Here is a 26789-nt window from a genome sequence, read left to right as displayed (position 1 = left end):
TCTGACCATAATGAAAGTGGTCAAGAACTTTTAGAACATTATTATGTTACAGTGACTTTCCTACAAACATGACACTCTTTTGTTACCAATCTGCTGAACAATACAAAGAATTGACAGAGCTATTTGGACATTTAAACTGACCAGTTGCCATTGAAAGAGTTGATGAATACTCACCTATGAATCTTTTCATAGCTAGCTCCTGGTTATTTAAATCTGAAGCAGCTACCTGGGCTATTCTATTTTTCATTAGTGAGGGGAGTTCAAATTTACTGTAGTAAATTATATTTTGTTTTGTATTTTGTTGACAAGGTTGAAAACCATGATTTATAATAGTATATTTAAGTATTTATTTTATCTTAACTACATTGCACAGAAGTCTTATATATTATTATAAAAATAAGACCTCAATTAATATTTATTCCCTCCTTCATAAAACTGGAATAGGCCTACTAAATGGAAATTATGTGATTCATACTATAGTTAAGAAATAAGTGTTATACAAAATGCAAACAGTTTGAGGTTCACATGAATCACAATTTTTGAAATAGTGCTACGAGTTTAAATTATTCAATTTTGAGAATGAGTATGCTTTAATGTGAATTAAGTGCTTTATTAATTGTGAAGGATTTCCATTGGAATTGTGATGTTCCGGATTAACTGTACTGGTTTTCATAGTTTGGGATTAAGTTTCATATTAATAATAATTTTCATTTGTGTTATAGTTTGGGATTTAGTGCATTGAGTTTGATGGAAATTATAATTTGGGATTATAAATGCAATGATTTTCAATGAAATTTAAGATTTGGAATAAGTGTTATTTACATTGAAACTTCTTTGAATTAAGTGCAGTTCATTGAATTTATAGATTTGGATTTAAATGCTGTTTTCCTTGAAACTTTTGTGGATTATTAAAGTGCAATGATTTTCATTCAAATATAATAGTTTGGGATTTAGTGCATGTTTAAAGTGCAATGATTTTCATTCAAATATAATAGTTTGGGATTTAGTGCATGTTTAAAGTGCAATGATTTTCATTACCATAAAATGTAGTTTGGGATCTAGAACAATGGTTATTTTTAAATTAAAGATTTGAATTAATTGTTTTTTTTTCATTGGAAGTACAGCTTGGGATTATGTGCAATGATATACATATAACTGGAATTATATGGAGAATATTTCTTAGTTTTATTTTTTTTTGTAATTGTTGTTCTGGATTAGGTGATATGATTAACAGTTCTGATTTGAGTGTTTTATGTGAAAAATGATCTTATTGGAATATTTATGGCTGAAGTGCATTAAATTTCATCAGAACTATATACATTTTGTACATGTATATTTTAAATAATATGAAAACATGTGTCAGAAATTTATAAGAATCCGAACTATTGTTAAAGTAGATACTTTGATCGAGTAAATTTCAATGCATATATTTAAAAACCAGTATTCAATGGATTCAGCTTTGAGATGGGACAATTCAAATAAATAGTAGCATAATATTGTAACTTCAAGTTATTGTTCATTCAATGAAAATGTTACTATTTTACTTCAATTTGCCATTTCATATTTGCTATCCACTTGGGGACCTGTGGGTTTAAAGTTTTTTTTCTTGGAAACTGGTCAGTTTAAATGTCCCAATAGCTTTGTCAATCCTTTGTATTGTTCAGCAGATTGGTAACAAAAGAGTGTCATGGTTGTAGGCAAGTCACTGTAATGTGCATGTAAACCTCATCACTTCTTTATCTTGGCATTTGCAAGAAGACCTTGATTCACTTAGACATTTTATGACATATTTTCACTAAATCCTGTTGGATGTGTTTTTATTGATATTTTTGTTTGAGTAAACAAGATGAGCTTATCAGTTGGTTTTGAATTTTGTACAAGCTTACAGAAAAAGCCAGTACTCTTTCAAGGTAGATACTGCTTATTGTCTTAAGTTCTATTTGTCAAAGAGTTTGTATTCTGTATCGATCTGAATGCAACAGATTTTAATAGTTCATCTTATTGTTGTATTTTCCCACCACTATTTCAGGTTAGGGGGAGGGTTGAGCGCTCAGAAACATGTTTAACCCCACCACATACTTTGTGTGCTTGTCCCATGTCAGGAACATGTAGTTCAGTGGTTTTTTATGTTTTTACATTTTTTCCAAAGATCAGGTTGATTTTTGTCTTTTACAAATAGTTTCACTTCATTTATTTTGAGGCCTTTTACAGCTTAATCTTAAGTTTAGACAAAACATAAGTATTTTGTGTAAAATATTATCAAAAAAGCAGAATTATTTTTTAAAAGACTATTAAAATTGGATAATACACATACTTAAGTTTTTCCTAAGCTGTCAAGGTGTATAAAAATAAAAGACTTTTGTTATAAATGCTATTAACATTTTCTACAAAATGTACTGATATATACTTTTTTGAAATTATTTTTAATTGTTTCATTTGTGTGAATATACGGAAACACTTTTACTTAAGTTAATATTGTGAGGCCATTGGTAAAAGTTTCTATTCTATTGGCCCTTAATTTATATACAATTAAGAACAAGAACCCAAAAAATCAATACCAGTTTCTTATGACATATGGCACAATGTGGTGCAATTTCTATATGGTCAAAGTCCTAGCCTTCCTTCCCTGGTTAAGCAGGAAGATAAGATCATATAAGATCTAAACCCTTTTTTTCAAATTATTATGTGGATGTGTGGAAAATACTTGATTTTGGACCGTTCTGAGCCCTGATTTCTAGATACTTCAAGTTCCAACTCCCAAGTTCCATCCCAGCTTTCCTTTTCTTTGATATCCATACATTGATGCTCAAGTTTTGTCTGAATACCAGGAAAATGCTTGTTTTTTACCTCTAATTCCTTAATGGTCCAAGTCCCAAACTCCAAAATATATCCAAGCCTTCCTAATGTGGTATGGCAGTGTGTATTTCAATTTTAAAGAGATCAGACTCATACTTTTACACAATATTATCTGTACATAAAAAAATGCTTGTTTCTAGCTCATTTTTGGCCCTTTCTCCTCAGCAGTTCAAATAACAATCCCAAAAATGAACCAAATTTTTTTCTTATATGACATGGCACATTGTGGTAAAATTTTCACAGGGTCCATTACTTTCTTCTGAAGTTACTGTATGGACATCTGGAAAATGCTGTTTTCTATCGTTAATTCAGAAACAGTTGAAGTCCCAACCTCCAAAATCCATCCCAGCCTTCCTTTTTTGGTACTGAACATTGTAATAGAATTTAATTGAGACCCATACACTTTCATTCAAGTTATACATATTTAATGTGAATAAAAAACACCTTGGCAAAGCCAAAATATTTACTTGATTCAAAGCCTGATCTGTATATTATTTTTATTTCGTGTCATTACACTTTTATTGTCTAGAACAAATAAACAAAGCACTGAAATAACTTAAAAAAAACAACAGATTCATAAGGGACAGGATTTGCAGACAGACACACAGACTGACTGACTACAAACACAAACAGTATTCATTACCAGAAATATATAACATAATGTCATTATATCGCTTTGCAGCAATGGACATTATAATAACTGATTATTATTATCAACTTAAAGGTATTCTATGATCCCTATCATTTACTGATAAAAGCATTGGGTCAAATATATGTACATAGAAATTATTGGGTGTAACCATGTTGGATATTGGCTAAGAAGCGTATTGCAGGCTCTATACCTACATGTAAGTCTTTAAATCTAAATGACTACTGAATATGTATTTAGAAAATGAAATAAGGGTGCTGAATAAATTGTCTCCATGTCAATTTAGAAACCTACCCAAAATAATTGTTAGTGCTGATTTTCTAGCATCTTCATTTCTGTTGAACCAGATTTAAGGTATAAACTAAATACTAACAAAAACATAAAATGCTTTGGAGGATGCAACTTGATAAGACCGCAGGGGTATAACCCTGAACAAGTACAGATACACCATTCAACCTTGATACAGCTCTGAATTTAGTTTAACTATTCAATATCACACAAACTCATTACAACCAAGACACAAAACAGTTATGCAAAAATCATTAATTTGACCATAAGGTCAAAGTCAAAGGTCTAAGGTCGACAACAATGTTATGCAACACATGGTCTTGCACTGATCTATCCTTATGCCAAACATCAAATGCCTACACCAAAAGACAACAAAGTTACAGTCGGACATGAAACTGTATTGCAAAATTATTAATTTGACCTTGGGGTCCAAGTTCAAGGTAAAAAGTCATTAACCAAGGTATGCCACACATCGTCTTAAGCTGATCCAGCCTCATACCAAATATCAAAAGCCTACACCAAAAAACAGCAGCACAAACAAACAGAGTGATTACTATAGGGAGTCTGCCATCATAATTTAATGTTTGACACAGGTTAAGAATTTGCACATTTTTGGCCTCTAATTCTTCAGTTCAAGCCACCATTAAAAACAGTCAAAGCATTCCTTTAGGGGCATGGCGCATTGTGATATAGTGATCTAGTTTCAAAGAGATCCATAAGCTTTGACTGAAGTTATTGTCCAGACGTCAGGAAAATACTTGTTTCAGGCCCCTTTTTGGTCCCTTACTCTAAAACAGTTCAAGTCACAACACCCAAAATTATTACAAACCTTCATTTTGCAGCATGGTGCCTTGTGATACAATATTAAAGAGATCCATTTACTTCTATTCAAGTTATCGTCTGTACAAAAATATCTACAGACCATGACGATGACAGCTTGATGCCTTTCTTTACAACAACAATTTTTTTGCTGGCGTATAAAAACTCTATGATGAAGTAAAACTTACCTAACAGCATCACTATTGCACTGAAATCTAATAACAGACACATTATCCTTAACACAAATCACTTTTCCACCACAATTAAATGACAGCTGTTTCAACCTATTCTGGAGTCGCCTCTTTTTCACATCTGGAGAATAACCCCTTATTTCTAACTCTTTTGGCTCTTCCTGTTGAAAAAAATTACCAACATTTATAATGAAATTAACTTTAAAAGTCAGTATAGGTTGACATTTAGTAATTATTCACCCTTAAACAGCATATTTTCTTCTCAAATAAAAAAGGGAAAGCCTGAGTTATTTCCCTTTCAATCTCTATTTCAGTTATCATTTAAAAAAGATGTGTGTCTTGATGAAAAGTTAAGTGAGGAATGAAGTTTGATTTACATATGTAAGGTATATATAGTAAAACCAAATGCTCACAGGGCACAGTCTGATATGACCACAGAAGTCAAACCATGAACAGTAGTCTGAGTAGGACTAATCAAGACAAAGAGCTACGTGGAGCACAGCATGATATGATCGCAGTGCTAAAAAGCCTGTACAGTTTTGGCCAAGTGTGGACACAAAATTAGTTTTTGACACACTTAAGCATAAGAGGCTTACAGTTTATTATGAACACAACATAAACAATTTGGACATAATTTAGCACAAAATTTGAAATTAAACTGAAGAAGAAAAAGGTTCTCCTATGAAAGAGCTTATCAATCCCTTAAACTAAAAATAAGTTAAAGATATAAATCTGATAGAAAAGCACAGGTAATCAATACAATTACATGTATACTCAATGTCTTGTTTGGCAACTGAACCTGTACAGACTACAAGTATGGCAAAAACAGACAGTGGTATGGCCATTATATTATAAAATGGCTGATATTTAGCAATGGTATGATTCAATGGTCTACATAATTAAATTTTCTATTTTAATTCTCTTATATTGCAAGGAGCAAGCATGACACAAGAAGCAGCCATGAAATATGATGCAAAAACATATTTTTATATACATGCCTGCTTTGCTGTGCAAGCAACATTTAATCTAGAAGAAAATTGTCCATCAGACATGCAAACCCAGCCACTCCTGGAATTCAAACAATTGATAGAAGAATAAAAGTACTGAAGTTTCAAACAAAGGTAATTCTGTGGACAAAAAAAAAGCCATGAAGACAGAAACAACAACTAATGAAGAACAAGTCAGAACATAAAGGGTTTATAAATAAACACACAAATCAGCAACACCACCACATAATTTTAGGGTGAATTCTGGTACTCTGGAAGGGTGGGCCTTGCTTCTTGTAAATAAAGGAATAAAGAATCTTGAATCTTGTAAGACACCCATTATGCTGTTCATTGATGTCATATCTGGTGAAAGAGAAAGAAATATATCTTTGAAGATGCAGGTTGTTTGTCATACTGTAAATAGGAAGTGGACACTTGACTAAGACAAACTGGCACCCACACAGTACAACCATCCTTTGCAAGCAATACCAGTAACTGACAAAAAATTATTGGACAGATGTACATTATTACATATAAAGCATGTTGAGATAGCAGTTAATTTTGTGCTTCATAAGCCTTAAAAAATACTGTACACTAACAGATAAGATTGAGATGCACAGTTTCATGCACAAAATTGAATCAGTCTAATTTAGTAAAACTTAAAACTAAAATGTGAACTTGGTGGGAATAATGATTATTGGTACTATTTATAGCAGTTTTAGATACATGCACATTGTACTCAGAAGAAATACTTGTGACAATGAAGCTTAATATGAATGTTTTAAGCTATCAAGAGATATTCTGGTCCCCACCACTTGAGATATATCTGCCCAAAAAATGCATGATTTCACATGAATTTTCACACTTAAAATCATGAACAAATAAACAAAAAAAGGAATACCAGTAGTTCTTTTTTTCACAATAATACCATCCCAACTTAACAGTACTCTACCCGGCTGTTTTAACCTGCCTTATATTTTAGAAAACTGATTTTTTGCAGTTAGTTTTAGTAAAGTACCCAATATTATTTTAGGAAACTGGTTCTGGCAGTTAGTTTTGGTAAAGTACCCAGTATCATTTTAGGAAACTGGTTCTGGCAGTTAGTTTTGGTAAAGTACCCAATATTTGTCACGGTAACTAATTCATTATTTTCCATTACACTTCTTGATGACAGAATTTAAGAGAATATTTGTAATTTTCATGTGTCTCCATAATATAAGGATTTTAAATATGATATTTACATGGGGAAACCTGTTTTATTTGCCTGTTTGGGTGTAGAAATACTGCCTTATTTCCAAAAGTTTTTTATAAAAAAAATATCAGCAGAGGCCTATATATCAAGTGGAACCTTAGGCTGAGACTTAAATAATCTAGGACTGCAGACAAATAACGAGTCACCACCTGGCAGTAATATCCTACCTGTATTTCTACTGGTTTCTGAGGTTCTGTCATCTCTTTGATAATTTCATTATAAAGGAAAGTTTTAGAAGCACATGCTGTTAATGCATGGTGAACATCTTTGTTGTGGATCAGTATTATGTCAAACTTCTTTCTATGTCTTAAATCTGACAGATCTGAGGCAAAGTTCACATCACCTAATAATAAACAGTAGTATATGTTTTAACTACAGTGAAACCTGTCTAAACCCAACTCTTATTGGACTGTTAAATGTGTTTAGTTTAGACAGGTGTTTGGTTAACCAAGGTTCAAAATGCATCTGGATTGATATTAGGGCACTTTTAAAGTGTCTGGTTTAAACAGCTTTCTGACTACTCAGTGTTAGGTTAAGACAGGGTTCATTAATATATAATATACAAATACATTTCATTAGTTTTTTTTTACCCTATCATGTTTATGTTAAAATAGAGTTAATGCATGTTTTCTTAATTAATTAGCTAGAAGATATAAATTTGTCTTTGAAAGTCAAAAAAACATATATTTATCTTCCTGTATTTCAGTATTTGTAATGTACAGTGGAAGCAAAAACATAATTTAATTTTCAAAATTGAATTGATATCTAATGACAGGATGGAGATATTAATACAATGAATTTCAATGTTGCGACACTAATTGAACTCATCAAATGTATGGAAAAGAAACATCACTGATTCTTTAAAAGTTAGAGGTCATATGTTAAAAAAAAAAAAAATTTATATTCTTATAGTATCAAAAGCATTTAAGGATGCTTATTTGAAATGCAATTAAAAATTGAAATTTTTTAATTAAGTTTGTACATTTGTACTTAAAATTTATATGCAAATTATTATTCTTGATATTGCAATATACATTTTGTATCAAATTACCTCCCTTAAACAAGAAAAAACATATTTGATTAAGCTTCAATTCAAAGTCATTATGTATCAGTCCATATAAAATTTATAAACTGCCAATGGTAAAGTGATTCATGGTGAAGAAAAACCCACTGAACAAACGAATATGGCTTGTACAATCTATATGATTTTTATTTCAAAACCTCAATGACTAAATGAAAAACAAAGACTGATTATGAGATCAGATATGTATTCTGAACAAGAGATAAGAGTGAGTTTGGTAGGTTTTGAAATGAATGAATCACATTTTGCATGATTCTTAGCTGGAGTGCTACTTAAGTATTTGTATTTTATTCTGTAGAATATATGGTCAGATAAACATCCAGGCCCTCACTATAAACTCAACCATAAGATCTATTAGCTATTAAGAGAAAGTACAAATTCGATTTTCAATATAGCAATTTATTAATCAATTGAACAATTTTACAAAATTATGTATAATTTAGCATAAACATACTGGACAGAAGAATAACAGTAGCTGGGTTGGTGAATACATCACTGAATCTCCGTAGGCTCTGCCGAAGTTTATCATCAGCTGCATTCTTACTTATAGAGTTGACATGAACAACTGTAACCTGAAAGAATACTACACTTTATAATTTTAAATGATGTTAATCACAAAAAAGTTTCAATGAAACAATAAATTAATTAATACTTTATAATTGAATGATCTTAGTTTAGACTCTGAGAGTGTTGCCTTTGATGGAGCTTTGAAATGAGGTATCAACTCAAACAAAAACAAAACTATAGATATACATGTATCAACATTATTTCAAAACTATTGATGTTTCAAAACTATAGTTGTATGAAAACTACTTGTATTTCACAACTATAGGCCTATCAAAACTAAGTTATCAAAACTACTGGTGTTTCAAATCTATTGGTGTTTCAAAACTATAGGTGTGTCAAAACTATTGGTGCTTCAAAACTATAGGTGTGTCAAAACTTGCTGTATCAAAACTTTAAGTGTATCAAAATTATCAATGTATCAGAACTATGGGTGTATCAAAACTATAGGTATACATGTAAATGTCTATTAAAACTATAGGTATATCAAAACTGTGAGTGTATCAAAGCTGTAAGTGTATCAAAACTAAAGGTGTATCAAAACTATAGTTATATCAAAACTACAGTTTATCAAAACTTCTAATTATTCTTTATACTTATTATCATTTATCAGTGACCTGCGCGGAGTTAAGGTCCTGTAGCACATCTTTTCTCTCCTTCAGGGTATCACAAACACATAGAAACTCTGCCTCTCTGTGTCCATTGAAGAATTTCCGTCTTATGGTAGTAACTATCTGGAAAGCTGATTTCTGCTTCGGTATGTTGATGTTTTCTATATCCCAAAATACTCCTACTGGTGTAAGTCCATCACACATAATACCACTACCATACCAACCAAACTATAAATGGAAACGGAAAAAGGAACAGATATGGTGAAACGAAACAAATGCACCATCATATAACCTCTATAAAAATAGTGAATACTTACAGAGATCATCAAAAGGTCTTCAATAAGTGTAAACACACCTTTAAATAAACTCTGAAAAGTTCCGACAACATGCTGTTTATGAATTATATTCATGCATAATATTTTGAAGTAGAAGGGATTCTTCAAAAACAAATTTAATGAATTAATTCTATCTTCTCATAAACAATTTTTTAGTAAAACATTTTGTACATTACACATTACTCGTTATTTCGTCTGATCCTCAATCCCTAAACTAACTCTTTTTTATTAAAATATCAATATCCAAATTAAAAAAAGGAGGATCAGAGGAAATTTGAGTTTATTACACATAAGTATTACACAATGTATTACAAGGTTTATATCATATCAATTTCCATGCATATATCCTGAAAGGGCAATCAAGGGAACCAACATTCGAGCAAAAATCAAAAGAATATAATCAAAGGATAAAGACCAGACACACACAACATAGAACATGAAATAACAAAAATAACACATACCAAGAAACAAAACAAATGAGAAACTCAGACTCCTTAAAAAGGGGGAGTGAACCAGATGTAACAGTACAGCTAGCATCCTCTTCTTTTCTAGAAACACCCACCAAGTTGCTCATAAAATGTCAAGTCCATAATAGACAAAGGATGGCATTGTTCTCTTTATGCAGATACAACCTAATGATCCAGAAGTTCATGATGATAGCCATAAACTTCTGTAGTAATGACTTCAAACTTATAGCAACATAACCTGTTCCTGAAGCCTAATTGGAAGAAGTTGAGTACAGTACAAAAAAGTCGAGGTACAGCAAGCTCTGGCATAATTTATGAAAACTCCATACACAGGTGCTGAAGGGATGTTGCCACAGATGAAAAGAAAGTTTACAATACAGAATGAGTAGTCATCATGTTTGTCATATAGTTTTGTCGTGAATTTTCTTTTACCATCAATCTCTAAGTGTAGGTCAAGATATGAAGCTGACTTCATAGTGCCTGGAGTGTCCTTTACTTCAAGTTCTTTGGGGTAGATGCTATATATAAAATCCCCAAAACTAGGATTGTTTAAAGATAATGCATCGTGTAACTTTATAGCAGAAACTGAGACCAAAGGATCTAACTTAACAATGTTCCTTCTTTTGAATTGGATCAGCTATAAAATCAGTCTCATTAGAAGGAAGGAATAGGTCAGCGAGAAGCGGAGCACAATTTGTTCCCATTGGTATTCCAACCTTTTGGTGCCACTTCCACCATATTGGACAAATAAGTTATCAACAAAAAAAATCCAGTATTTTGATAAGATTTTCAGTATATTTGGAAGATGATTTGGAATAATTTTTTACAAAGTATTACTGCCAAGTACTACATGTCTTTCAATCTAGGTGCACCATTTTTTCTGGAGTGACAACTATGGATAATGTTTTTGAGTTAGGGATTTCAACTGAGTAACAGAGTATGGGACAAGTATATCTGAATTTTGCAACAATTTATCCCGGATCAGAATAAAAGTTGCAAGTCTCTTTAATTACAGGTTATGCGTTCATGTAGTTTTAATTAAGTTAAAATATAAACATCTTGTATCGAAAGATTTTTCTTTCTTGTTTTAATTAAGTTAAGCCTTACAGTTACCTTCGGTTACCAGCTGTTCCTCTTGTTTGTGTCTTGTCCGGAATTTAATGTCAGATTCGTTTCAGTATTTTCTTATAAAATGAGGTTCGCGATGGGAAAACCATACTGTTTTCAATCCTGTCGTTTGGTTTTTACAAGCATTATGTGAATTTTTTTCTTTTATTTTTTAAATGACAGATATGTTTTATTTATTTTATTTTCAAATGTTGTTTTGTCGATTTCTGCGATAAGCTCTGTCTTCCGATATTTTGATTTTTTTGATTTACCTCCCTTGTTAAATGTAGCGTCGGCCATTTGCAAAAGAATAACTCACTCGAAGACAGAAGACAAATCATGGCAGAAGAATACGACGACTTTGAAAGACAGTTAGCAGAAAACCGAGGTGGAAAAACATTATCAAAAAGGCTTCTTATTTATATGTAAATTAGGATATAAACTTGTTGTTGAGTATATGATATTGTAGACGTATACTATTATAGTAAGAAGTTCGATGCGTGCAACAGTGCCAAGCATGAACTTTCACGCATTCCATTCGAACCTCGCTCATTTCGAATATGATTTGCAGAATTTTCCTTTGATCTTCAAACTTTTCCGGCATTTCCATCTTGGAGATGTATGTACAACGAAGCAGTAACACAGGGCTTTCTTCTGTGAATCCACAATACTAGGCAAATTGGGTAAACCCTGAAATATGTAACCCATACCTGTACCAAGTTCCCAGTACCCTGTTTGGGACATCTACATGACCAATTTTTCTATAAATATTGGGAATTTTATACTGAAACTTTGTCCTGAATATCCGAATGATGTTTAAATCAATTGAAGTTTAAATTATTTGAAAACATTCGTGATATTTTCAGTCAGAGGTGAAAAACTTCAGTTTAAGTCTGGATAAGTTTTGAAAGATTTGATATTGATTTAAAAAAGAATTGTCTGAGTTTGAATTCCATAGCCTACACAGTAGCACAAATCCCTGTACCAACAAAGAATGGATACGATTTTATCAAGATTGAAAAGGAAAGTCCTATAAATATATATCTGTTGCTACTTTAATTTATCACCCTTGAATAATTTAATATTATAATGAAGTTCTAATGTAATATACAGTGATCAAATTTAAGGGGAAAGTTGAAATTCAATTTTGCTAGTAGTAATTATTTGCACTTGCTAAAATTTGCCAGTGGAATTCTATATGTCATAAAAGTAAATTCCAGAAATAACCCAAAAAACTTAAATTTAGTGAGTGTAAATTTTCAGTACTGGCTAAATTTAGCTAGTGGAAAAAAATTCTGAAAATGGATCCCTGAAGTAAATTCCAGAAATAACCCAAAAAACTTAAATTTAGTGAGTGTAAATTTTCAGTACTGGCTAAATTTAGCTAGTGGAAAAAAATTCTGAAAATGGATCCCTGATATATAATTAAACTGTATAAATAAGAACAGTACGGGGTTTTAGATTTTGGGTTATACATTTCGGTACTTTTGAAAAATGAAAATTGAACAAAAATCAAATTTTGGGAAAATAATTTAAAAACTATTGATTCTAGCCTAGCCATCATATCATTTTGTAAATGTTTACAAATTATCAGCTTGAAATATCATGTAATAATGACGAAATCATCAAAAGAGTGTTTAAGTACTGGGAAAGTTGGTATGGATACTGGGTATACATCACAGGATGTACCATTAAATTGGGTTAATTGGAGGTAGATGAACCTCATTACAACTTATAATAGCACCAGATCATTGGACAAGCATTAAAGACAATGGTGGTTCGTTAGACCCTACCTGACTGACTTCATGAAATAGAATCCAAGAAAGATGTAGCGGTCACATTTGACGCTAAACTCAAGTTCGATAAACATCAGGGTTTGACACTAACTCCATTTGTTTGGTAGTCAATAGGACTACTTCAGAGGTAAAACAGGTAGTCTGCAGACAGTTATGACAGTTCTGTATTAGATCTTATGAAAAATAGGACAAAATTTAGATAACCCATTTGACTACCATGAACATTTGTCAAGTACTCCCTAAAATTAGAGTGATACATGAGTCAGAACTACCAGACTACTATTAATGTCGATCCCTGAACATACATGTACATGTATACAGATTCAAATCAACAAAATAAGTCGGCTACAATTGATAATTACAAGCACTTTTTTTCAGATCAATAAATTAAAATACACATATTTTGGTTCACTGTAAACTATTTTTATTGCATCATATAATTTTAATGCATATTAATGCATGATGTATTGTTTATGAAAAAGGTGTGCCCTGTCTATACATTAGTATGTCATACAACTTAATTATATCAAGTTCGTATTAAGAAAAAGTAGCTCTGTACAGTTTTAACTGACATATTATACAAGTTGAGGAGTAAAAAGTATTGAGACAATAGTTCGATTATATAGAAATAACTTGTTTGCTATTTCACATGCATTAAAAAATATAGGTTCTGTCATTATTGATGTAAGAATTTGGATTTTCATATTTTGTGACTTATGAGTGCTTACTTAGCATTTCCTAAATTTTGTTAATTTAAAAGCAAATATTAAACCAATGGGTACATGTCTTGAAAATCAAGTATTATGTAATTTCACAGTAGAATTTTACACGTATCTTTTAGCAGAAACCTGTAGTTTGTTTCTATTGCTATTAAAACTACTTCAGAGTCTAATACTGTCTTATTTTAAGTGCCCATTCTTTGCAGAGTTTGAAAAAGACACAAAAAGCAGTGGCAGAAGAAGATCCAGATCACGTTCTCCAAGACGGCGCTCTAGGAGTAGAGACAGAAAGAGGTCAAGATCCAGAGAAAGGAAAAGGAGATCAAAAAGGTTTTACATAAAAGTAGACACCAACTCTGTGTTGTTTTCTTTAAGTTGTCCTTTCCTAGGAAAATGCTCTTTTACATAAAATTAGACACTAACTCTGTGTTGTTTTCTTTAAGTTGTCCTTTCCTAGGAAAATGCTCTTAAGTTTTATAAGACTTATTATACCCGTGCTTGAAAAGTGAGAGGTATATTGTTATGCTGTTCTTCTGTTAGACCCTGGTGATAATCTGCAACTTCTCTCAAACTGCCACACACACATTCTTTATTACAGGTTGCTATTGGAATTCCATCTGATTTACATTTGATGGTTCCTATATGGTTTCTACAGGGGAGAGTGAGCGGGAGGGTATCACTAAGCAAGCTTTTGTTTTAATTAGTACATTGTAGTGTCCTTTTTATAATTTTAAATCTTCTATAGAGTAATAAAATAACAAAGTGTAATGAATTTTCTTTTTTTTTAATGTTGCAAAACTGCCCAATTGTGTTTCCCATTCGTTACTTCTAAATCTAAGATCTTAATATTTTCTATTTGAATCATCATAAGATTATCATTATTAACTGAATTTGAGTAAATTAGAACTTAGGTAATGTATAAATACATGTATATCCTTTGAAATTGCAGTCGTTCACCGGCCAGAAAAGCTAACAGACGGAAGAAACCCTACAAATATTGGGATGTTCCACCTGCTGGTTTTGAACATATGTCTCCTATGCAATACAAGGCAATGCAGAGTAAGTAATAAGTAAAATATAGCTGGTTCTGCTGTCACCAGTCTTTTCGGAAGTTTGAAAATTTAACTAAAAAATAAGTTATAACCTGGTTAAACCAAACCCTGAATAATCATTTTAAAGTTCTTTTATATCATTTAATCTGCATATTGAACCGTGAAAAGCTTACTTATTTTAAACCCTAAAGGGTTCAGTTTAGGCAGGTTGTACTGTATCATCAAAACATGTTTTTTTTATGAGGAAGACAGGGAAATCTTTCAAGGAGCTGTTGTTCAGTACTTTGTTGTTTTACAGGTGCTGGTCAGATTCCTCAGACTTTTACAGTGCCCAACGTAAACCTTACAAATACCACAGTACCATTTGCTGGTAGTGCCATAAGTAGACAGGCTAGACGTTTGTATGTTGGTAACATGCCTTTTGGTGTTACTGAGGTAACTCATCTTTTAAAATGAGTATGACATTACATTTATGCACAATTACAGAAAATCTATAAATTATAGTTCAGATTTGATATTTACAAAAATAATGATTTAAAAAAAAAAAAAAAAAAAAAAAAAAACAGAAATTATTGAAAAATGAAGTAAACTAAGAGTGTAACAGCAAAACCTGGATTTGAATACTTATCTGGTCAAAATGACTGTGATTTGCCATGAAAAACAGAATATTTTTTAATTATTATTATTTTTTTTTTTTGGGGGGGGGGGTTAAAATCATGTCTGTTTGACATGTTATTATTGTTGGAAATACATATTTTTAGTGTCATTGCAGTAGCCTGTTATAGAAAATACTAGATAAAAAGAACAATGGAAGAAATGATATCATGGATAAATTCCTTAATATCATCTATAATATACCATTATCAAAAAAGTACTAAGACAGTATTGAAATTGTTTTTTTTTTTATCAAGTACTGTACATATTTGTCTGTATTATTTTCTAATTCATTAATGATACCTTTTAGGAAGCAATGATGGATTTCTTTAATCATCAGATGAAACTATCTGGTCTTGCCCAAGCTGAGGGTAATCCTATTATTGCTGTACAGATCAACTTGGACAAAAATTTTGCATTTTTAGAGGTAATTAGTAATTAATAAACCAGTTATTATTAAGATTATTTAGTAAACAGAATCTTCAGACCCTTTTTCTTAGAAGTTCATGCAGTGTCCAACATATGATTTAATAGAATTTATAATGCTTTTATATGGGATTTTCCAGTTTAGACAGCTATTAATCCAGGGAAAAATTTCTCTTGATTTTAGTGGATTTCACTTTTTCAAAGATTTTACATATACTGTATTCTTTCTTCTATTTCTGCCAATTTCTGCTTCCCTGTTAGTCTTTGTTAACCTATAACTGACGAATTAATTAATGAGAATTACATTTATTCTAGTGTCTCACTTTGTATCCAGTGAAATTCGGGAAATCAAGGAAAATATAATGTACATGAATCCAAATGTTTGCACACTAAGATCGAACATACACATCTAGAATAGTATAACATATCTATGTAATTTGTGAAAGTTCAGTGTTCAGAATTTTTATTTTATTTTTTTTTTTTTTTCAGTTCCGTTCTGTAGATGAAACCACCCAAGCCATGGCTTTTGATGGTATTAACTTCCAAGGCCAATCATTAAAGATACGACGACCCAGAGATTACCAACCACTACCTGGAATGTCAGAAAATCCAACTGTTAATGTACCAGGTAAAACAGTATAGCTTTCCTATATATTTGATTATTAGAGTGGATAGGTACAGGTTATTGGGGCTCAGTAAAGGTTTACCTCAGTATTGTTTTATAATTTTTTTTTTTTTTTTTTTATCAGCCGTCAATTTTGATGGGACGTATTATGGTATACTAATGCCTGGCATCTGTTGTAAACATGTCACACTGTAAATTGAGAACTTAAAAAATTAAAACACGTGTTAGGTATATTAATCTAAATATTTGTATACTTTTTGGTGGTGATTCAATATTTTATTTACAACTATATGTGATTATTGCTTAAAACTTTACACACAGGTTAGTTACATTAATTTGAAGATCAGTAAACTTTTTCGTGACGATTCTTCATTTTATTTTTGAGTTATTTGAATTTGGTATTGAGTTGTTTTTTTTTTATCATATTTCATGCCGTATGGAGGAATTCAGGGGTGCATTAATCCTTGGGTGGTTGGGTCACAAAAAAATGCCTACCAACCCTCCCATAAATTTATTGATGGAATAGCCCTTACAAAGAACCAATTTAGGGAATTTATTTTAGAGAAACATTTTACGTGAACAGTGTAACAGTTTTGGTTTCTCTCTTTTATTAGCTCACCTGGCCAAAGGCCATGTGAGCTATTGCCATCACTTGGCGCCCGTCGTTGTAGTTGACAATTTTTCAAAACTCTTCTCCTCTGAAACTTCTTGACCAATTGGAACCAAACTTGGTATGAATGTTCCTTGGGGTATCCTGCATAGAACTGATGTGGGGGGTTTTGATTCGTCGAAAAACATGGCAGCTGTTACTAAAAATAGGACATAGGGTTTAGACATTAGTTTTTCGCATTTATATCTCCAAATGGTTAGGTTAAGCCCAATCTTGACTGGGTAAAAGTGTTCAGCATGATGAGATCTATCTACAGTCTAATTTTCATTTTAATCTGTTGAGCCATGTTGGAGTTCTTGGCCTTTTTTGACGTTTTTTGCTATTTTTTTAATGTTATTTCTTTAAAAAATCTTCTCTGACACTATTTTACCAATTGAAACAAAACTCAGTATAAGTGTTCCTTGGGGTATCCTGCATGGAACTGAAGTGGATTTTTTTTATCTGTATTTTTAATGTTATTTCTTTCAAGAATCTTCTCCTCTGACACTACTTGACCAATTGGAACCAAACTTGGTATGAATGTTCCTTGGGGTATCATGCATAGAACTGATGTGGGGATTTTTGATCTGTTGAAAGCATGGCAGCCGTTACTAAAATTAGGACATAGGGGTCAGACAATAGTTTTTCGCATATATCTCCAACACAGTTAGGTTTAGCCCATTCTGAAAGGAGTAAAAGTGTTCAGCATGATGAGATCTATCTGTGGTTAAATTTTCATTTTAATCTATTAAACCATGTTGGAGTTCTTGGCCTTTTTCCAAGTTTTTTTCTATTTTTAATGTTATTTCTTTCAAAAATCTTCTCCTCTGACACTATTTTACCAATTGAAACAAAACTCGGTATAAGTGTTCCTTGGGGTATCCTGCATAGAATTGAAGTGGGGTTTTTTGATCGGTCGAAAACTAAAAATAGAAGATAGGGGTCAGACAATAGTTTTTTAGCAACCGTTCGGTTTAGCCAAATTCTTTCAATAGCTGAAATGATCCTTATTTTTAGGACTACAAAAGTCTTCAGGCATAAAATTTGTCAGACACCTTCTTATAAGAGTTATTACCCTTGACAGGGGAAAATGACAGGGTTTTTTTTACAGTTTTCAGCCAATGTCTTGAAAACTATGATAGATTTAGATTTTCATTTACTGAAATGATCCTTATGATAAGTCTTTGTTGGACAACTTCTTGTTTAATTTATTGCCCATGAAAGGCAAAATTCAACAAGGTGAGTGATTCAGGCTCCTGGGAGCCTCTTGTCAAATTTCTGTTTTATGGAACTTAGAAATTTTCGATTTATGTATTGACATGCGAAAATTCATGCTCCCTTAATAAGAATTATTAACAATTTTTGTTGGTCACTTATATAAACCTCTTATTGAGCAGGAATAAGGAATGAGTCAGAATATATTTAGCATGACATCCTGTACAACCTCCTTTTACTCCAAAAACATTTGTTATGGTTTTTTTTTCACAAGGCAACAAGGGTATAATGCGCTCCTGATGCAGCTGTTAATTGTCACATATATAAGACATAATTTTCATCCACTTCAAAACAGAGCTCTGCTTTTTCGAATCCAGATTTTACAATTCCGTTTCTTATTTACGTCAGCTTCTACTTTTTTGTTTACTTCATAAAATTATGTCTGATATCTGTATCATTTTACATTAAGAAAGTAGTTCTTAGATATTTTACTCAAAATAGATCTTCAAAAGGTAAAGAATTAACGTATTCTGGAAATTCCTTTGCTGAAGGTACAGATATTACTTCAGTTTTCAAATTTCTATCCATGAATTCCTTTACTTCAAATGAATGTCATTCATGTAACTTTAGTGTCCAAAGTTGTCCTGATTCGGTCATGTGATCAAAGACTCTTCAGTGGTTTCCATTTGTATATAAGACCATGTTACAAGCAGACTTTTTTCTGCAGCATCAGGTATACAATGTTTGCCAGCTCTGCTGTCATAGTAGACCATATGTACCATATATACTAATACAATTATTTTACTTCACAGGAGTGGTATCAACAGTTGTACAAGACTCCCCACATAAAGTGTTTATAGGAGGGTTACCGAATTATCTCAATGAGGATCAGGTAGGGTTTATAACACAGGTGATGTCCTCAGTTTACAGGTTTACAGGGAGGAACAACAAAAGCTGTCAGAATTTTGTTAGACTTTATTTCACAGGTTCTCCCATATCATATCCCAGAGTCCACCAAAAAAACAGATATTTCTGTATTGCAAAATTATTTGTTAAAATATGTTTTGGCCATATGTAATCTTTTTCAGGGATTCTTTTTCAGCATTTTTATATTTTTTATATTGAAATACATGATCATATGTTAGGGTGAAATTTGTCATTTTTTGCAGGAATTCTTTTTCAGGCATTATCTTTTTGTAGGAAAAGCTAAATGAATTTTCTGTTAACTATTTTCAATTACAGTAAGATAAAAATTGGTGGTTTAATCGAAATAAATGTAAGAGAACATTTTTCTGACAGTAAATGTTTGGTGTTTTGCATTATTTTCTTGTGTCACTTGCTTTTAGATTAAAATTAAGAAATGTTACTGATATAAGTTTTTGCTCCTTTCCTATATTTTTGCACAAAATAGGAACTTTTTTCATCCTATCAAATCAAAATTAATCTAAAAGCAAGTGATCAGGTTGAGTACTGAGTAATAGATTCATCATTGTTAGTAAACAATTTACTGATCTGTTTTCTTCTTTCTTCCCCCTTTGTTCTTAGCATAGGGGAAGAGGTTGAGTGGTAATTATGATTAAGATACAGCCAACCAAAGGCAAGTACACTTATAATGACAACCACCAGATACATCATATACAATTAATTGCCCAAGCAATACATCTTTATGGCAATCTTGCTATCAATCTTCCTATGGTTTTACTGTTTCGGTTGTCAAGTGTTGATTATTATAGGGAGGAATTCCCCAATATCCCCTCCCCCAACTAATGATGAAATTTAATCTTTTTCTAACTCCTGTCCAGTTTGCATTTGTTATTCTAAAGTTTTTACATGCAATCAGTTTAAACAAAAGTGTCAACATTTGTAATAAATACAAAACATTAGTTAAAACAATAACATATCAAGTTATATGTGTGTCTCTCCATTTGTAATAAAACTAAACAAGATATCATGTTCATTGAGGTCCAGATGTAATGAAACAAATTGTTGGTATCACAAGGTGAGTTTACAACTTAATTCTACTATAATAATTAAACAGTTATAGAAATAAATTTGTTATCAAAGATTAAATGATTGTATTAAGTCCTTTTTTTCATTTTTTAATTCAATTAAATTCTAACTAAGATCTGGTTACACATTTTTAAGGGTTTATGAAGGTAATATAGTCAAATCTAAGATTTTAAAAAAAAATGTTGTATTGTTTTTGTAGGTGAAGGAACTTTTAACATCATTTGGACCCTTGAAAGCTTTCAACTTAGTGAAGGACAGTGCTACTGGATTGTCCAAAGGTTATGCTTTCTGTGAATATGTGGATGTTAATATAACGGATCAGGTATGATTCAATAAATAATGTTGAAAATTGTTTTGTCCTTTTTTTTCGGTGGGAGTTGATCCCGTAGAATCCATATACCTTATGTCGCAGGTTCATCCCAGGAACAACCCTACTATTTCTGAACATTAACCCAAAGGTATAGTCCTAATGTAATTCCTTTTATATCATTCAATACCTCTTTTATAACCTTTTTTTTTGTAAATATGTTTCTGGCAATTGTTCAGTTCAATGATAATCTATTATTTCTGCATATAAAATGAAGCTCTAGTCTTCAGATCAACTGAGGATTTTAGGGACTCTTTTTCAGTCTTGAAAGATGTATGGTAATAAATTTGATTTAATAGTGTGTTAAGATTTATTAATTGTGTTAAACACGTTCCATTAATATCAGTAAAAATCTCTTTATAAATTTCTTTATTAATAAACAGGAAGTGAAGAGTAGTGATTTTAACTGAGTTAAATTGGTGGGAACATTTAAATTAATAAAGTATCTAGTTTTGGAAAATCTTATGTTCATCAAGGAAATCATTTAATAGCTGATTAGTTTTATTTGAGTATAATTATAGTGTAGGGTAATACTCTGTTCACATAGTTTTTTGAATGTAAATGAAAATTAAGTTTTGGACAGGTTTAAAAATTTGGGAAATAGGTGAAATGGAATGAAATTTGTAAATGTGTCTTGGATACTGTTTAACCAATGGTCACAGTTTATACTTCAGAAACTTCTACAAATGATTAATTTAGGGGCTGCTCTGGCTTTCAAAATTCTGTCACCAGAGAAATCGCCAGCTGCCAATTTTTGTCGCCAATTTTCAGAAATTAGAGCCAAAATGGGTGCTAAAATCATTTTTTTCTACTTTTTTTTTTTTTAAATATGACAGTATCAAGTCCAGTGATGAGTTATGAATTCATCAAAATAGCCACTTCATTAATGACATGCATGTATCCAAGATTCACTCTTGATACATGTATAATGCAGGTTTTTAGCTCTATTCTTAGTCAGGATATAAAACCATTAGTTACTTTATATGCAAAATATTAAAGTACTACTCCAGAAAAAGGTGTTTAATTTCTATCAAGGACTTTATATTACTATGTTCATAATAGTCTTTAATTTTAAAGCATGTTCATTGTTGACCTTTGTCCTTTGTGGTCTAATTAAGTTTATCTTAAAATATGATTTTGTTTTTTATTTATAAATCTTCAACAAACTGGATTCTTTTTTCAAGTGATAAAATTTCTAGCAAACTACGATTGACCATTAATTGTGTCCCTTTTCAATTATCTCGAATTCTATTTATCTGAATATAATTAGAATTTGGGAATCCCCATCTATTTGTTGACTGATTTTCCCGCCAAAAAGGGCACATGACATAAGTGTAAACAAATGTCATCCATTTTCTTTTATCAATGCTTGCTTTTCAAAGTGTTTTAGACACTTCCTGATGGGATAATCATTGGTAATTGGATTTAATTTATTCTGTTATAAGGTAAATCTGTTTCTGAATGTATCATATGGTTTAACAGGGCTGTGAAGCTTGTATGTAGCCACATGCACATGGCCATGATTGTGTTTACCTTTGACCAGATGATAAGAGTTTTGATTGGCTCTATAATATATTTACATCTGATTGACACCTCCCAGGAGGATATTGTGAGTAACGGTCACCTGGTCTAATTACCTTTGATTGGCTTCAGTCGTAAATTGGTTATGGTCATTTAACTTTGACCAGGTGTCAACACAATTGTTTAATTGGAGAGAATATCTGTTGCTGACAAACTTTATGTCAATTTTAATATACAAAACCTAGGCGCCAAGAAAATCGCCAACTGGTTATTTTTGTCACCATACCAAATAAAAAATCACAAATTGCGACATTGGCGAAGCCCAGCACGATCCCTGATTATACGTATTATGGGGAAAACAGTTCTAAATAATATGGGAAATGCAAATATATGATTCCAGTTTTATTTTACATTTTATAATCTTGAAATTTTTTCATGCTGCAATTTTCACAAGAATCAAAAACTTCCAGTGCTAACAGCACTTAAATTTTTGACTTGGATGTCCAATCTAAATCTACATTTTAGAAAAAAGTAAAACTTGTATGTTAATACAGCTTTAGGCTTGTAATTTATTTTAAAAAGTCCTGTTCAAAATGTGATCACATGCTATACCAGGTTGTCTTACTAAAGTCCAGTTATTGTTGATAATATTTATTACAATTTTCAGTTTTGTTTAGATACTGGTATGATGTATTTTGATGACATTTCAATTTAAACAATTGCTACTTAGTCACATTATTCTCTATAGTTATGATATAGGTTTCAAACATATGTTGTCATTGTTAATGACTGGAAATAAGTCTTATTTCTGTGTTTTTCAGGCATGTGCCGGCCTGAATGGCATGCAGCTAGGTGACAAGAAAGTGATTGTACAGAGAGCCAGTGTTGGTAAAATGAATGCCCAATTGGTAAGTTATAAACTGACAATAGTCAGACTTCACTTGACTGAAGTCCTGTCATATGCATCAGTCAAATATAATAAACAATAATGGACATTGTTGAAGGATAGGAATGGACTGAGTTGTGTTATAAACCTGAAAAATACAAATGGGACAGCCATATGACTTAAATGCTATATACTTCATTTGGGACAGCTACACTTAAACACTAACTTTTAAACAAACACTATTTCATATGGTTAGCAAAGAAATCAAGTAGCCCATAATTAAAATGATAGTCACTGAGCACACTGTTCAGGCCTTGAGTATACCATTTTCCTTGCTTCTATTAATGTTGTGTATTTGTTTTCATTGAATTTGAGTCCCTTACAAGCTGATGGTTTACTCTCTGTCTATCATTTATGGAACTCAATATGTCTGTTTATCTAGTTTATACAACCCCTTTAGTACTGATTTAGTGATAAAGTTTAAAATTATGGATGAAGATTTTATTGTACTATTGAAGAATTAGTTGTACTATGTATCACATAATGTTTCTTTCATAATATTCAATGTTTTACAGCCAGTACAGTTACAAGTTCCAGGAATTAACTTAGCACAAGGAGCTGGACCTCCTACTGAAGTGTTGTGTTTAATGAACATGATCACACCAGAAGAATTGGAGGATGAAGAAGAATATGAAGGTAAGCAGTCAAAATTTCACTGCAGTCATGGGTTCCAATAAACATTGGTGTTCAATGTCCAGACTGTCAACTTATGCAAGATTATTGTAACTTCATTTTCATTCCGTTTTATTGAGGCCCTTTCACTTCCTTCTGGTTGACCTTTTATTAAGGATGCACATTCTAGGATCTTTAACTATTGAAAGTAAACTTGAACCCCTGCTGTAATGTTAGGAAAGACTTATGTTGGTGACGATTATTTAACTCAATAACATTATTAAATTTTGTCTTTTTTCTTAATCTCATTATTATTCCTGTACTGACAAAATCTATATACTGGCAAACGAACTCATTGATAGTTCATCTTGTAAGAGTGTTGTTTATTACATGGTTTTATTCTGTAAAATATTATACATGTTTTTTTGATAAATCCCTTTCATGATCAAAAGAAAAATTGAATGGATATCAAATGCACTAGCTTATATCTGAAATCCAAAAAGCAAATACCTTCAGAGATCACCGTCTTCAAAAACACACTTTTAAGCAAGCTCTGAAAGGACTTGACAACATGAATAATAAGTTCACAGTAACAGATCAAAGAAAATGCCTAATAATCAACTAAAAGTGTTACAACAGCACAAAGACACATGAATGATCAACATCTAACTGTGGAGACCGGTGCAGGTCTGGGTGTCGAAAGAATAAGTCTGCAGCAGCGCTAAGTTTGTCGTAAAAGGCAACTAAATAGTGCTCAGAACCCTAGCCAAGCAACTGGGTTATGTGCCCCAGGTGGTGGAATGGGGTACCCCTGGCATGTTACATGCTGGGGTTGTCAGGCTATAATACGGAAAACCTGACCGCAAACCATAGTGGTGCACCATGTTGGGAAAGACGCCACGTTCCTCGCACATTAAATAACCCTACTGTGGTATTCTCCCAGAGTAGGAACCATAGGGCTCTGCCACAGGAGGCTAAATTGCCCGACCCTACCCACCTCTCCCTATTTCCAGCGGCAATCAAAATTTCTGGACCCCATTGTCCTTGTGTCCCATCCCATTTTACATTTCAACATCATTTCATGTTTATTTTATCATCCACTTCATGTTCATCGCCTGAATATAGCTGAAATATTGCTGTGCGGGCGTTAAACCCCAACAAACAAACAAACAATCTAACTGTGGACAGGCGCATGAAACTTGCAGTTGGGTTGCACTAGTTTTATGAGGCTTTTATCACCCCCTTCTCTTTGATATAAGGTAAAAAATAAACAGAAACAAATAACAAACACAACAAAATTCACTCAATTATGCATTCATTTCCCACCACGGAATACCTCAAAATACAACATATAGACAGAGATTTCCACTTAAAATATTTCTGTGTTAAATTCATTGTTGTCCTGTCAGTTGTTATGCTGCTTGTTTTAAAAAACCTGACATGTGATTGCAATGCTTTTATTAAGAAATTCATGGATAAAAAAACATCCTGATGAATCACTATTATACTTGCACTTTCTGTCATTTTAGACATATTGGAAGATGTTAAAGAAGAATGCTCTAAATATGGCATAGTAAGAAGTTTGGAAATCCCAAGACCTATAAAAGGAGTGGATGTTCCTGGATGTGGCAAGGTATTGTATAGTTACATATCTTTGTTGTTTTTTTTTATTCATGTAGGTCTTGTCTTAATTTTTTATTTATATAATGTCAACTACAATTCAGTCAGTATTTCATCTGTAATAGTTTCTGAGTCTCTATAATCTTTACTGCATTGACATGTATTTAAATTTCATTATTTGATTTTCAGATATTTGTTGAATTCAATTCCATCATTGATTGCCAGAAAGCTCAGCAAGCATTAACAGGCAGAAAGTTCTCCAACAGAGTTGTTGTAACATCATATTATGACCCAGACAAATACCATCGTAGAGAGTTCTAAAACATCCACTTTTCATTCAATTTGTTAATAGAATTTTAGTCATCATGTCAATTAAATTAATTATTTGATTGCAGTATTTGTTGGTTTTTTATCATCATGACTTACCTGTATTAGCTGATATTTTTATTAGCTCACCTTGCCAAAGGCCACATGAGCTATTGCCATCACTTGGTGTTCGGGTTCATGGTTAACAATTTTTCAAAACTCTTCTCCTCTGACACTACTTGATCGGTTGGAACCAAACTTTGTTTGAATGTTCATTTGGGTATCCTGCATAGAAGAAATGTGGGGATTTTTTGTCTGACGAAAAACATAGCCACTGTTACAAAAAATTGAACTAATGGGGGATAAAGGAGAACTAAACAGATAATACCAAATAAGCCATTTTTACTGAAGCATTGATACTCCAGAGATTCTGACATTGAACTAGAGGCTCTAGTGCCTGAATTGCTCTCCTCATCAAAAATAGTCTTTTTAGCTTTCTAAAGCTAGACTCAACCTTTCTGTACTATTGTCACAAGAATTTTTTTTTATTCAACAGAGAGCATCTATGTTATCCACCAGGTTTTCATATAATAAAATAAATCTCTCAGTCATTTTTTAACTCTTCAAGAGTAATCAAGGGAACCAAGGTTATAGTGGTAATCAAAAGGCATCATTTGCCATTTTTTGTCAATTTTACACATAAAAAAACTGTGAACTGTTCAAAAGAAGGAGGGTGCCAAACCCCTGCACGGTTGAGCTTTTTCAACAATCTCTTGTGAGTACAACAGTAGTAAAACAGTATAAATATGTACCGCTCATGCAAGTTCTGCTAAACCTGTACAAAAAAAAACAATTACAAAAAACGTGAAGAATTTAAAACCGACTAAAAAAATATTGGTGTTGTTTGAAGGGGTTCTTGCTTCACCATTAATTTTTAATGAGATGATTAAAGATGCACACAATGTGAAAAAAAAAAAACGGGTCACAAATTTAACTTCCAGCAAGCAATATGTCAATTGAAAGAGTAATGTATAATCCTATCTGCATTAATACTGATACTAACTT

At 32.0% G+C, this 26789-nt stretch overlaps 2 protein-coding genes across 3 annotated transcripts in view; one reads left to right on the top strand and one right to left on the bottom strand.

Moving 5' to 3' along the window:
* LOC148619390 (meiosis regulator and mRNA stability factor 1-like) overlaps nt 1-11296 on the bottom strand; it is a 42060-nt gene extending 30764 nt beyond the window's left edge. For both annotated transcript variants that reach the window (XM_088579244.1, XM_088579245.1), the window contains exons 1-5: nt 11213-11296; nt 9304-9525; nt 8577-8694; nt 7209-7384; nt 4801-4964 (exon numbers count right to left, since the gene is read on the bottom strand). In XM_088579244.1, coding sequence (XP_088435370.1) covers nt 4801-4964; nt 7209-7384; nt 8577-8694; nt 9304-9501 — 656 coding nt within the window. In that variant the 5' untranslated portion in view covers nt 9502-9525; nt 11213-11296. The remainder of the gene's footprint in view (nt 1-4800; nt 4965-7208; nt 7385-8576; nt 8695-9303; nt 9526-11212) is intronic.
* Nucleotides 11297-11440: 144 nt separating this feature from the next.
* On the top strand, nt 11441-25812 carry LOC148619389 (splicing factor U2AF 50 kDa subunit-like). The gene is made up of 12 exons (XM_088579257.1): nt 11441-11594; nt 13928-14051; nt 14671-14780; nt 15072-15208; nt 15738-15854; nt 16343-16481; nt 19155-19234; nt 20552-20674; nt 23062-23148; nt 23702-23822; nt 25328-25431; nt 25608-25812. The coding sequence occupies exons 1-12, from the start codon at nt 11546-11548 to the stop codon at nt 25737-25739; spliced, it is 1323 nt and encodes a 440-aa protein (XP_088435383.1). The 5' UTR covers nt 11441-11545; the 3' UTR covers nt 25740-25812.
* The last annotated feature ends 977 nt before the right edge of the window (nt 25813-26789 follow it).

The sequence above is a fragment of the Perna viridis genome, chromosome 4 (assembly GCF_037379345.1).
Source record: "Perna viridis isolate PV_CMFRI_1.1 ecotype Kerala chromosome 4, ASM3737934v1, whole genome shotgun sequence".
Lineage (NCBI taxonomy): Eukaryota > Metazoa > Mollusca > Bivalvia > Mytilida > Mytilidae > Perna > Perna viridis.
The sequence above is the reverse complement of the archived record's forward strand: the minus strand, read 5'-3'. Positions and strand labels throughout refer to the sequence as shown.

Bases quoted from the DNA above. Each gene is read 5' to 3' on its own strand.
- LOC148619389 (XM_088579257.1), top strand. From the start codon at position 11,546: ATGGCAGAAGAATACGACGACTTTGAAAGACAGTTAGCAGAAAACCGA. The intron at 14,052-14,670 runs GTTTTACATAAA...TTGAAATTGCAG, and splicing joins AGGAAAAGGAGATCAAAAAG to TCGTTCACCGGCCAGAAAAG. The intron at 20,675-23,061 runs GTATGATTCAAT...TGTGTTTTTCAG, and splicing joins ATGTTAATATAACGGATCAG to GCATGTGCCGGCCTGAATGG.